The sequence below is a fragment of the Moschus berezovskii genome, chromosome 9 (assembly GCF_049115385.1).
Source record: "Moschus berezovskii isolate FMDL1 chromosome 9, NW_MosBer_1.0, whole genome shotgun sequence".
In the NCBI taxonomy this organism is placed as follows: Eukaryota; Metazoa; Chordata; class Mammalia; order Artiodactyla; family Moschidae; genus Moschus; species Moschus berezovskii.
In genome coordinates, this window is record NC_142468.1 from 44376924 (window position 1) to 44390065 (window position 13142).

General features: G+C 40.7%; 1 protein-coding gene across 3 annotated transcripts in view; it reads right to left on the bottom strand.

The window, feature by feature from the left end:
* The window catches only part of SPPL2A (signal peptide peptidase like 2A), a 71336-nt gene that overhangs the window by 38868 nt on the left and 19326 nt on the right, over positions 1-13142 (bottom strand). For 2 of the 3 annotated variants that reach the window (XM_055435613.2, XM_055435612.2), the window contains exons 2-5: positions 2405-2520; positions 1912-2094; positions 888-977; positions 285-418 (exon numbers count right to left, since the gene is read on the bottom strand). In XM_055435613.2, coding sequence (XP_055291588.2) covers positions 285-418; positions 888-977; positions 1912-2094; positions 2405-2520 — 523 coding nt within the window. Of the gene's footprint in view, positions 1-284; positions 419-887; positions 978-1911; positions 2095-2404; positions 2525-13142 lie in introns of all 3 variants that reach the window. The other variant, XM_088839604.1, reaches the window with a different exon arrangement.

Consider the following 13142-nt stretch of genomic DNA (forward strand, 5'->3'; position numbering starts at 1 on the left):
GCTAAGTATCTCCACCTTTTCTGGGTGCGGTAATATAACATTTTAAGAGCCTTTGGTGAAATTTCAATGTTTCCTTGCCAGCAGAAGAACAAGAGGAACCTACAACTCCTTTCTTCTCAGTGAAAAGTTAAAGATCTATGTGAGCACAAACCTGCAATCTAACGTTGTCAGCACTATATTCTGAGAACAAGTAGAACTTTAAGTGTTGTTACATGATAAAATGATCAAAGACAATAATTTTTTAACCACTTATCTTAAAAACAATGAAGTTTAATTAAGCTTACAATTCAATTAGCCCGCTCCAGTATCCTCCTAATGCCACTGTGAATACAGCAATTACAAAAATAACCACCATAGTATAGTCAAAGTTAGGCCACGATGGAGAATACATTTTCACAACAATGTTATCTCCGAGAGTCTGAAATGCAAAATAACAGTTAATACACTGGAATTCATTTTCTTTTTACTATAGAGTATGGCACCAATATCCCAATTTCATTCTGGAATGGACAGGATATATAAGACAGTCAAGAATAACAGAATTATTTTGACAACATAATATTGTCTCATCAAAATAATGAGGTTTGCTTTATTAAAAGCAAAGTGTGGTGTTTCACACATTGACATTTTGTTCAAGGATTTAAGATTAAGATAAATGACATGATACAAAGATTTTAAAAAGGTCGAAACAAAGAAATATCCTCTCAAACATCAAGACTCTGAAACACCTTGTGCTAAATGGGGAGGGGTTGAATAAGACTTGAATAAGACTAGCAAGTTCCATCTTACTAGCAAATTGAACATATATAATAATTTAAATATCAGTGGTTTAAAGTTCAAAATTGTACTATTTATAAACTTTATCTAACAGATAATTATTAATTTACCTGCTTCATATCTTTAAAGTCTTTGTGGTTTATAAATGCAATCAATATTTTCACATCAAGAAATTCAGATTTGTTCCCTGAGGGAGGAAACTAAAAGAAAAAAAACATACTATGAAAACTTATGAACTACTAGTGTATTTACAGAATAAAGTACAAATTATTCATTAAATACAAATATCTTTTTAAAGTTATAAAACAATGTTTCATGTTTTCTTTCTTAATATTATAATATTAAAAAGGATTCAAACTGGAATCTTTTCAGCATAAGTTTAAACTGATATTTTACACACACACACACACACACACACACACACACACGTTCCTAACATATCTTGTCTATTTTAGGAGGGGAAAAGAAACAAAATTTTCCAATTAAATACCTATTATAACCAGAATGTTTAAGAATACTACCATCAGATTACTCAAAACTCAGTCCCTATAGCACAGAGAACCCTACTTAATGTTATATGGCAGCTTAAATGAGAGGGGAATTTGGGAGAGAATGGATACATGTATATGTATGACTGAGACCCCAATCAGTCAATCTTAAAGGAATCAGTCCTGTATATTCATTGGAAGGACTGATGCTGAAGCTGAAACTCCAATACTTTGGCCACCTGATGTGAAGAACCGACTCATTGGAAAAGACCCTGATGCTGGGAAAGATTGAGGGCAGGAGAAGGGGATGACAGATGATGAGATGGTTGGATGGCATCACTGACGTGATGGACATGAGTTTGAGTAGGCTCTGGGAGTTGGTGATGGACAGGGAAGCCTGGGGTGCTGCTATTCATGGGGTCGCAAAGAGTCAGACATGACTGAGCGACTGAATTGAACTGACCCTTCACTGTTCAGAATCTACCACAACCTTGTTTATCAGCTACATCCCAATAAAAAACTTAAAACAAAACCAAAAAAACCCCCAAAACACTCAGCCCCAAACGACACACAAAGAATATAGTTCAGTTTCTGTAAAATTTGATATCAAGAACTCAAAAGAAGTTATTATAGTTTAATAACTTACTAGGACACTGTTATTGGCAACCAACAAAGCTTCAGCACCTCCTGTTTGTGCAATTTTGGCTTTTTCAAGAAAATGGCAGGTTCCCCACTGTACCACAACTGCTTTGTTCTTTATTCCATCAGGAGGAATATCAGAAACGTTGCAGAGTGGTGTGGTAGTCAGATTCATCAAACTAGTGGAAGTCTGGAAAGAAGAAACATCTTTAATATTATATATATCATATTTCACCCTAAAGGCATTCAAAGAGGGTATCAACATTGGTTTAACACAAAGTTCCTTTAAATTAGAAACATTTGATGACAATCAGGCTTTGAGGTAGGTATTTCTTAATCTTCTAACTTGTTTTCTCATAAAGAGAAAAATACTAAAGCAAAAGCAATGAATATTTATTAATTGTAATGTTATAATTAGGTTACACACTGAAATATTATAACCACTCATTCTCACCATTCAATATTTTGTTATAAATAAATAGAAACTGTGATTTACTTACTGCATTTTCTAAGGTACTTGGAAGAGATGTCCAGTGAGGGTTATATAGCATGCAGTAGTCCTTAGATGGTGAAGGCGTGCCATTTCCAGAGGCATGGAGGATTGCTTCATGAGCAGCTGTCTAGGACACAAACAATAATTTTCACAGTGGCAATGATTCAGCTTGCCAAGAACCAACGATTTTAATAAAGCTATTTATACACAGGTTTGACCACATTTCCTTAAGGGGTAAGGTCCTCCAATGAACTTCTTCTTCTTTGAGGAAATAGTAAAACTGTACATGGTTGCTCAGACAACATTCTTTAAGGAAGTCACTTTCTTAATGGCCCTTCTTATAAGGGCCATATCCCAGGGAGGAATCTTGTTATGATGTTATAACTTAGATACTCCCTTCACACCCTGAAACTTTACTTCCTAATCTCTTATGAGTTATTATTTCATTATTCATATTCTATAAAAGACAATGCACCTGAAATCCCTTAACCTATTTTACCTTCCATATTCTATGAGTTACTAGGGTAAACTTTAAAAAAAATTTTTTTTTCCTTTTATTTTTGGCTGTGCTAGGTCTCTGTCGCTGGGCAGGCTTTTCTGCAGTTGTGGCAAGCTGGAGCTACTCTCTAGTTGCAATGGGTGGGCTTCTCGTTCGGTGGCTTCTCTTGTGACAGAGCACAGGCTTGAGGGATGCAGGCTTTAGTAGTTGCCACACATGGGCTCAGTAGGTGTGGTGCAGGGGCTTAGTTACCCTGTGGCATGTGGGATCTTCCACATGTCTCCTGCATTGTAGGGTAAACTTCTAAGTGCTGTCTTTGGAAATGAACCAGAGAAACTAGAAATCTCAAGTTTTCAAGACCCTGCAAAAAATCTATTCAAAAAGACCAATCTAGAGTTTAAAGTGAAAAAAGAATATCTAGAAGAATGTTCTTTCCTTATGCCTCATTTCCCACTACAGAGAAAGAAGAGGGACAAGAGGTAATAAGTGACTAAAAAGAATAACCACAGTACACGGGGGCAGGGAGGGTGGGAGTGGAGCCTATGATATGAAGAAAGAGTCCAAGATAACTAGAATACTACTCCGCATCACAATTCCCTTTAAACTTGGATCAATCCAGATCCTTCCTCTCTCCTTTGAGAAAATCTTACGCTACAACTAAAGGGAGAAAAAAGACTGTTTGGCAGTTAAAGATGGTGTACTACTAAGCCTCTGCCACTAAAGCATGCACTGACATTTGACCATTTTTGATCTACTAATTTTGTAAATTTGTATTTTGGTAATTACACAGAAGTCAATCTAAATATCTAAGAAAAACAGAAATACTCTAATCCATGCTCTCCTACCTAAAATCTCCTGTGAACATTTGGGATTTGAGGGCTTTCTGGCATACTTGGGACTTCATTAGCTTATGGATCTAAGCAAGTGTAGGGAATTCTTCAAACATGCCATCAGATTACATAAAATGTTACATAAGGAAATTATTTCTGGAAAAAAGAAATGCAGTTTTCATTCAGCTAAATACTTGGTGGCTATGAATGGATTCTGACAGCAGAAGTGGACTGATCTGTTAAATTCTTTTTTTTTATTATTTTATTTTTATTTATTTTTTATTGGAGACTAATTATTTTACAATATTATATTGGTTGGTTTTGCCATACATTGACATGAATCCGCCCCGGGTGTACATGAGTTCCCCCTCCTGAACCCCCCTCCCACCTCCCTCCTCCCTTTATCCTTCCTCTGGGTCATCCCCGCACACCAGCCCCGAGCATCCTGTAACATGCATCGACCCTGAACTGGTGATTCGTTTCACATATGACAACATACATGTTTCAATGCCATTCTCCCAAATCATCCCACCCTCAACCTCTCCCACAGAGTCCCAAAGACTGTTCTATACATCTGTGTCTCTTTTGCTGTCTTGTATACAGGGTTACCATTTGCATCTTTCTAAATTCCATATATATCCGTTAGTAGAAAGTTATGACCAACCTTGATAGCATATTAAAAAGCAGAGACATTACTTTATCAACAAAGGTCCCTCTAGTCAAGGCTATGGTTTTTCCCGTGGTCATGTATGGATGTGAGAGTTGGACTGTGAAGAAAGCTGATCGCCGAAGAATTGATGCTTTTGAACTGTGGTGTTGGAGAAGACTCTTGAGAGTCCCTTGGACTGCAAGGAGATCCAACCAGTCCATTCTAAAGGAGATCAATCCTGGGTGTTCATTGGAAGGACTGACGCTAAAGCTGAAACTGCAATACTTTGGCCACCTCATGCGACGAGTTGACTCACTGGAAAAGACTCTGATGCTAGGAAAGGTTGGGGGCGGGAGGAGAAGGGGACGACAGAGAATGAGATGGCTGGATGGCATCACCGACTCTGTGGACATGAGTTTGAGTGAACTCAAGGAGTTGGTGATGGACAGGGAGGCCTGGCGTGCTGTGATACATGGGGTTGCAGAGAGTCGGACACGACGAGCGACTGAACTGAACTGAACTGATACTGTATTGGTGCTTTTCTTTCTGGCTTACTTCACTATGTATAATAGGTTCCAGTTTCACCCACCTCATTAGAACTGATTCAAATGCATTCTTTTTAATGGCTGAGTAATACTCCATTGTGTATATGTACCAAAGCTTTCTTATCCATTCGTCTGCAGATGGACATCTAGGTTGCTTCCATGTCCTGGCTATTATAAACAGTGCTGCAATGAACATTGGAGTACATGTGTCTCTTTCAATTCTGGTTTCCTCGGTGTGTATGTCCAGGAGTGCGATTGCTGGATCATATGGCAGTTCTATTTCCAGTTTTTTGAGGAATCTCCACACTGTTCTCCATAGTGGGTGTACTAGTTTGCATTCCCACCAACAGTATAAGAGGGTTCCCTTCTCTCCACACCCTCTTCAGCATTTATTGCATGTAGACGCCGGCCCCGGCGGCGCAGACGCGACAGACAAGCCGGCCCTGGCGGCGCAGACGCGACAGACAAGCCGGCCCCGGCGGCGCAGACGTGAGAGACAAGCCGGCCCCGGCGGCGCAGATGCGAGAGAAGCCGGCCCAGAGCAACCTACCACGCAAAGAGGCGCGGCTGAGAGGAGCTACCCCACCCCTGAGGGCAGGGCCGGCGGCCGAGAGGAGCTCCCCCATGTCCAATAGGTGGTGGCTGTGCGGGCGCAGGAGGGCAGAGAGGAGCTACTCCACGTTCAAGGTCAGGGGGGCGGTCTTGAGGAGATACCCCTCATCCAAGGTAAGGTGCAGCGGCTGAACTTTCTTGGAGCAGCTGTGAAGAGATATCCCACGCCCAAGGTGAGAGAAACCCAAATAAGATGGTAGGTATTGCGAGGGGGCATCAGAGCGCAGACACACTGAAATCATAATCACAGGAAACTAGCTAATCTGATCACATGGACCACAGCCGAATGTGGTCCACTGGAGAAGGGAATGGCAAACCACTTCAGTATACTTGCCTTGAGAACCCCATGAACAGTATCAAAAGGCAAAATGATAGGATAGTGAATGAGGAATTCCCCAGGTAAGTAGGTGCCCAGTATGCTACTGGAGATCAGTGGAGAAGTAACTCTAGAAGGAATGAAGGGATGGAGCAAAAGCAAAACCAATAACCAGTTGTGGATGTGACTGGTGATAGAAGCAAGGTCTGGTGCTGTAAAGAGCAATATTGCATAGGAACCTGGAATGTTAGGTCCATGAATCAAGGCAAATTGGAAGTGGTCAAACAGGAGATGGCAAGAGTGAACATAGACATTCTAGGAATCAGTGAACTAAAATGGACTGGAATGGGTGAATTTAACTCAGATGACCATTGTATCTACTATTGTGGGCAGGAATCCCTTAGAAGAAATGGAGTAGCCATTATGGTCAACAAAAGAGTCCGAAATGCAGTACTTGGATGCAGTCTTAAAAACGACAGAATGATTTCTGTTCGTTTCCAAGGCAAACCATTCAATATTACAGTAATCCAGGCCTATGCCCCAACCAGTAAAGCTGAAGAAGCCGAAGTTGAACGGTTCTACAAGACCTTTTAGAACTAACACCCAAAAAAGATGTCCTTTTCATTATAGGGGACTGGAATGCAAAAGTAGGAAGTCAAGAAACACCTGGAGTAACAGGCAAATTTGGTCTTGGAGCACGGAATGAAGCAGGGCAAAGGCTAATAGGGTTTTGTCAAGAGAACGCACTGGTCATAGCAAACACCCTCTTCCAACAACACAAGAGAAGACTCTACACATGGACATCAACAGATGATCAACACCGAAATCAGACTGATTATATTCTTTGCAGCCAAAGATGGAGAAGCTGTATACAGTTAGCAAAAACAAGACCAGGAGCTGACTGTGGCTCAGATCATGAACTCCTTATTGCCAAATTCAGACTTAAATTGAAGAAAGTAGGGAAAACCACTAGACCATTCAGATATGACCTAAATCAAATCCCTTATGATTATACAGTGGAAGTGAGAAATAGATTTAAGGGACTAGATCTGATAGAGTGCCTGATGAACTCTGGACAGAGGTTCGTGACATTGTACAGGAGACAGGGACCAAGACCATCCCCATGGAAAAGAAATGCAAAAAAGCAAAATGGCTGTCTGAGGTGGCCTTACAAATAGCTGTGAAAAGAAGAGAAGCGAAAAGCAAAGGAGAAAGGGAAAGATATAAGCATCTGAATGCAGAGTTCCAAAGAATAGCAAGGAGAGATAAGAAAGACTTCCTCAGCGATCGATGCAAAGAAATAGAGGAAAACAACAGAATAGGAAAAACAGGAGATCCCTTCAAGAAGATTAGAGATTCCAAGGGAACATTTCATGCAAAGATGGGCTCAATAAAGGACAGAAATGGTATGGACCTAACAGAAGCAGAAGATATTAAGAAGAGATGGCAAGAATACACAGAACTGTACAAAAAAGATCTTCACGACCAAGATAGTCACGATAACGTGATCACTGACCTAGAGCCAGACATTTTGGAATGTGAAGTCAAGTGGGCCTTAGAAAGCATCACTACGAACTAAGCTAGTGGAGGTGATGGAATTCCAGTTGAGCTATTTCAAATCTTGAAAGATGATGCTGTGAAAGTGCTGCACTCAATATGCCAGCAAATTTGGAAAACTCAGCAGTGGCCACAGGACTGGAAAAGGTCAGTCTTCATTCCAATCCCAAAGAAAGGCAATGCCAAAGAATGCTCAAACTACCGCACAATTGCACTCATCTCACACGCTAGTAAAGTCATGCTCAAAATTCTCCAAGCCAGGCTTCAGCAATATGTGAACTGTGAACTCCCAGATGTTCATGCAGGTTTTAGAAAAGTCAGAGGAACCAGAGATCAAATTGCCAACATCCGCTGGATCATGGAGAAAGCAAGAGAGTTCCAGAAAAACATCTATTTCTGCTTCATTGACTATGCCAAAGCCTTTGACTGTGTCGATCACAATAAACTGTGGAACATTCTGAAAGAGATGGGCACACCAGACCACCTGACCTGCCTCTTGAGAAACCTGTATGCAGGTCAGGAAGCAACGGTCAGAACTGTACATGGAACAACAGACTTGTTCCAAAAAGGAAAAGGAGTAGGTCAAGGCTGTATATTGTCACCTTGCTTATTTAACTTCTATGCAGAGTACATCATGAGGAACGCTGGGCTGGAAGAAGCACAAGCTGCAATCAAGATTGCTGGGAGAAATATCAATAACCTCAGATATGCAGATGACACTACCCTTATGGCAGAAAGTGAAGAGGAACTCAAAAGCCTCTTGATAAAGTGAAAGAGGAGAGTGAAAAGGTTGGCTTGAAGCTCAACATTCAGAAAACAAAGATCATGGCATCTGGTCCCATCACTTCATGGGAAATAGATGGAAAAACAGTGGAAACAGTGTCAGACTTTATTTTTTTGGGCTCCAAAATCACTGCAGATGCTGATTGCAGCCATGAAATTAAAAGACGCTTACTCCTTGGAAGGAAAGTTATGACCAACCTAGATAGTATATTAAAAAGCAGAGACATTACTTTGCCAACAAAGGTCCGTCTAGTCAAGGCTATGGTTTTTCCTGTGGTCATGTATGGATGTGAGAGTTGGACTGTGAAGAAAGCTGATCACTGAAGAATTGATGCTTTTGAACTGTGGTGTTGAAAAAGACTCTTGAGAGTCCCTTGTACTGCAAGGAGATCCAACCAGTCCATTCTAAAAGAGATCAATCCTGGGTGTTCACTGGAAGGACTGATGCTAAAGCTGAAACTGCAATACTTTGGCTACCTCATGCGACGAGTTGACTCACTGGAAAAGACTCTTATGCTGGGAAAGGTTGGGGGCGGGAGGAGAAGGGGACGACAGAGAATGAGATGGCTGGATAGCATCACCAACTCTGTGGACATGAGTTTGAGTGAACTCCGGGAGTTGGTGATGGACAGGGAGGCCTGGTGTGCTGTGATTCATGGGGTCGCAGAGAATCGGACACGACTGAGCGACTGAACTGAACTGAACTGAGACTTTTGGATAGCAGCCATTCTGACTGGTGTGAAATGGTATCTCATTGTGGTTTTGATTTGCATTTCTCTGATTATGAGGGATGTTGAGCATTTTTTCATGTGTTTGTTAGCCATCTTTATGTCTTCTTTGGAGAAATGTCTGTTTAGTTCTTTGGCCCATTTTTTGATTGGGTCATTTATTTTTCTGGAATTGAGCTGCAGGAGCTGCTTGTATATTTTGGAGATTAATCCTTTATCAGTTGCTTCATTTGCTATTATTTTCTCCCATTTTGAAGGTGTCTTTTCACCTTACTTATCGTTTCCTTTGCTGTGCAGAAGCTTTTGATTTTAATTAGGTCCAATTTGTTTATTTTTGCTTTTATTTCCAATATTCTGGGAGGTGGGTCTTGGAGGATCCTGCTGTGATTTATGTCGGAGAGTGTTTTGCCTACGTTCTCCTCGAGGAGTTTTATAGTTTCTGGTCTTACATTTAGCTCTCTAATCCATTTTGAGTTTATTTTGGTGTATGGTGTTAGGAAGTGTTCTAGTTTCATTCTTTTACAAGTGGCTGACCAGTTTTCCCAGCACCACTTGTTAAAGAGACTGTCTTTTCTCCATTTTATATTCTTGCCTCCTTTGTCAAAGATAAAGTATCCATAGGTGCGTGGATTTATCTCTGGGCTTTCTATTTTGTTCCATTGATCTATATTTCTGTCTTTATGCCAGTACCATACTGTCTTAATGACTGTGGCTTTGTAGTAGAGCCTGAAGTCCAGCAGGTTAATTCCCCCAGTTCCATTCTTCTTCCTCAAGATTGCTTTGGCTATTCGAAGTTTTTTGTATTTCCATACAAATTGTGAGATTGTTTGTTCTAGTTCTGTGAAAAAATCATTGGTAGCTTGATAGGGATTGCACTGAATGTATAAATTACTTTGGGTAGTATACTGATTTTTACAATATTTCTTCTTCCAATCCATGAACATGGTATATTTCTCCATCTATTAGTGTCCTCTTTGATTACTTTCACTAGTGTTTTATAGTTTTCTATGTACAAGTCTTTTGTTTCCTTAGGTAGATATATTCCTAAGTATTTAATTCTTTTCGTTGCAACAGTGAATGGAATAGTTTCCTTAATTTCTCTATTTTCTCATTATTAGTGTATAGGAATGCAAGGGATTTCTGTGTATTGATTTTATATCCTGCAACTTTACTGTAACCATCGATTAGCTCTAGTAGTTTTCTGGTAGAGTCTTTAGGGTTTTCTGTGTAGAGGATCATGTCATCAGCGAACAGTAAAAGTTTTACTTCGTCTTTTCCAATTTGTATTCCTTTTATGTCTTTTTCTGCTCTGATTGCTGTAGCCAGAACTTCCAGAACTATGTTGAATAGTAGTGGTGAGAGTGGGCACCCTTGTCTTGTTCCTGACTTTAGGGGAAATGCTTTCAGTTTTTCACCGTTGAGGATAATGTTTGCTGTGGGTTTGTCATATATAGCTTTTATTATGTTGAGGTATGTCCCTTCTATTCCCACTTTCTGGAGGGTTTTTATCATAAATGGATGTTGAATTTTGTCGAAGGCTTTCTCTGCATCTATTGAGATAATCATATGATTTTTATTTTTCAGTTTGTTAATGTGGTGTATTACGTTGACTGATTTGCGGATATTGAAGAATCCTTGCATTCCTGGGATAAAGCCCACTTGGTCATGATGTATGATCTTCTTAATGTGTTCTTGGATTCTGATTGCTAGAATTTTGTTAAGGATTTTTTCATCTTCCGTTAAATTCTTACTGAATCTATTGTTTGGAATTTTTTGATGTTCAAGTTATGCCCAATTTGGTCAGTTTGCAAATATGGCCTCTTCCACCTTCCTCTTTGTATCCTTTAGACAAGACCCCATTAGTCTTTGAGGACTTCCTTGTTTCTAGGCTGAATTTTTTAACCTTTACCTGTCACAGATCAGAACCAGTAATTCTCCTAAGCTCCTTTTGGAATATGCAGGTCAGGAAGCAACAGTTAGAACTGGACATGGAACAACAGACTGGTTCCAAATAGGAAAAGGTGTACGTCAAGGTTGTATACTGTCACCTTTCTTATTTAACTTATATGCAGAGTACATCATGAGGAATGCTGGGCTGGAAGAAGCACAAGCTGGAATCAAGATTGCTGGGAGAAATATCAATAACCTCAGATATGCAGATGACACCACCCTTATGGCAGAAAGTGAAGAGGAACTCAAAAGCCTCTTGATGAAAGTGAAAGAGGAGAGTGAAAAGGTTGGCTTGAAGCTCAACATTCAGAAAACAAAGATCATGGCATCTGGTCCCATCACTTCATGGGAAATAGATGGAAAAACAGTGGAAACAGTGTCAGACTTTATTTTTTTGGGCTCCAAAATCACTGCAGATGCTGATTGCAGCCATGAAATTAAAAGACGCTTGCTCCTTGGAAGGAAAGTTATGACCAACCTAGATAGTATATTAAAAAGCAGAGACATTACTTTGCCAACCAAGGTCCGTGTAGTCAAGGCAATGGTTTTTCCCGTGGTCATGTATGGCTGTGAGAGTTGGACTGTGAAGAAAGCTGATCGCCGAAGAATCGATGCTTTTGAACTGTGGTGTTGGAGAAGACTCTTGAGAGTCCCTTATACTGCAAGGAGATCCAACCAGTCCATTCTAAAGGAGATCAATCCTGGGTGTTCATTGGAGGGACTGATGCTGAAGCTGAAACTGCAATACTTTGGCCACCTCATGCGACGAGTTGACTCACTGGAAAAGACTCTGATGCTGGGAAAGGTTGGGGGCGGGAGGAGAAGGGGACGACGGAGAATGAGATGGCTGGATGGCATCACCGACTCTGTGGACATGAGTTTGAGTGTACTCCGGGAGCTGGTGATGGACAGGGAGGCCTGGCGTGCTGCGATTCATGGGGTCGCTGAGAGTCGGACACGACTAAGCGACTGAACTGAACTGAACTGTATTTAAATCAGGATTTGGTTTTAACCAAAAGCAAGTGAAAAAGGAAAAAGAAAAAGAAGCTAAAGGCAAAGGAGAAAAGAAAAGATACACCTATCTGAATGCACAGTTCCAAAGAATACCAAGGAGAGACACGAAAGCCTTCCTTAGTGAACAATGCAAAGACGTAGAGGAAAACAATTGAATGGGAAAGACTTAGAGATTTCTTCAAGAAAATCAGAGATACCAAGGGAACATTTCATGCAAGTTCAGTTCAGTTGCTCAGTCGTGTCTGACTCTTTGTGACCCCATGGACTGCAGCAGGCCAGGCTTCCCTGTCCATCACCAACTCCTGGAGCTTATCAAACTCATGTCCATCGAGTCAGTGATGCCATCCAATCATCATATCCTCTGTCATCCCCTTTTCCTCCTGCCTTCACTCTTTCCAAGCATCAGGGTCAATAAAGGACAGAAACAGTATGGACCTAACAGAAACAGAAGATATTAAGAGGAGGTGGCAAGAATACACAGAAGAACTATACAAAAAGACCTTCATGACCCAGATAACCACGATGGTGTGATCACCTACCTACAGCTAGACATCCTGGAATGTGAAGTCAAGTGGGCCTTAGGAAGCATCACTACAAACAAAGCTAGTGGAGGTGATGGACTTCCAGTTAAGCTATTTCAAATCCTAAAAGATGATGCTGTGAAAGTGCTGCACTCAATATGCCAGCAAATTTGGAAAAATTCAGCAGTGGCCTCAGGACTGGAAAAGGTTAGTTTTCATTCCAATCCCAAAGAAAGGCAATGCCAAAGAATGTTCAAACTACCGCACAATTGCACTCATCTCACACGCTAGTAAAGTAATGCTTAAAATTCTCCAAGGCAGGCTTCAACAGTGCATGAACTGAGAACTTCCAAATGTTCAAGCTAGATTTAGAAAAGGCAGAGGAACCAGAGATCAAATTGCCAACATCTGTTGGATCATCGAAAAAGCAAGAGAGTTCCAAAAAAACATCTACTTCGGCTTTATTGACTATGCCAAAGCCTATGATGGTGTGGATCACAACAAACTGTGGAAAATTCTTAAAGAGAGATGGAAATGCCAGAGCACCTGACCTCCCTCCTGAGAAATCTGTATGAAGGTCAAGAAGCAACAGTTAGAACTGGACATGGAACAACCGACTGCTTCCAAATAAGGAAAGGAGTATGTCAAGGCTGTATACTGTCACCCTGCTTATTTAACTTACATGCAGAGTACATCATACATCATATGAAATGCCAGGCTGGATGAAGCACAAGCAGGAAT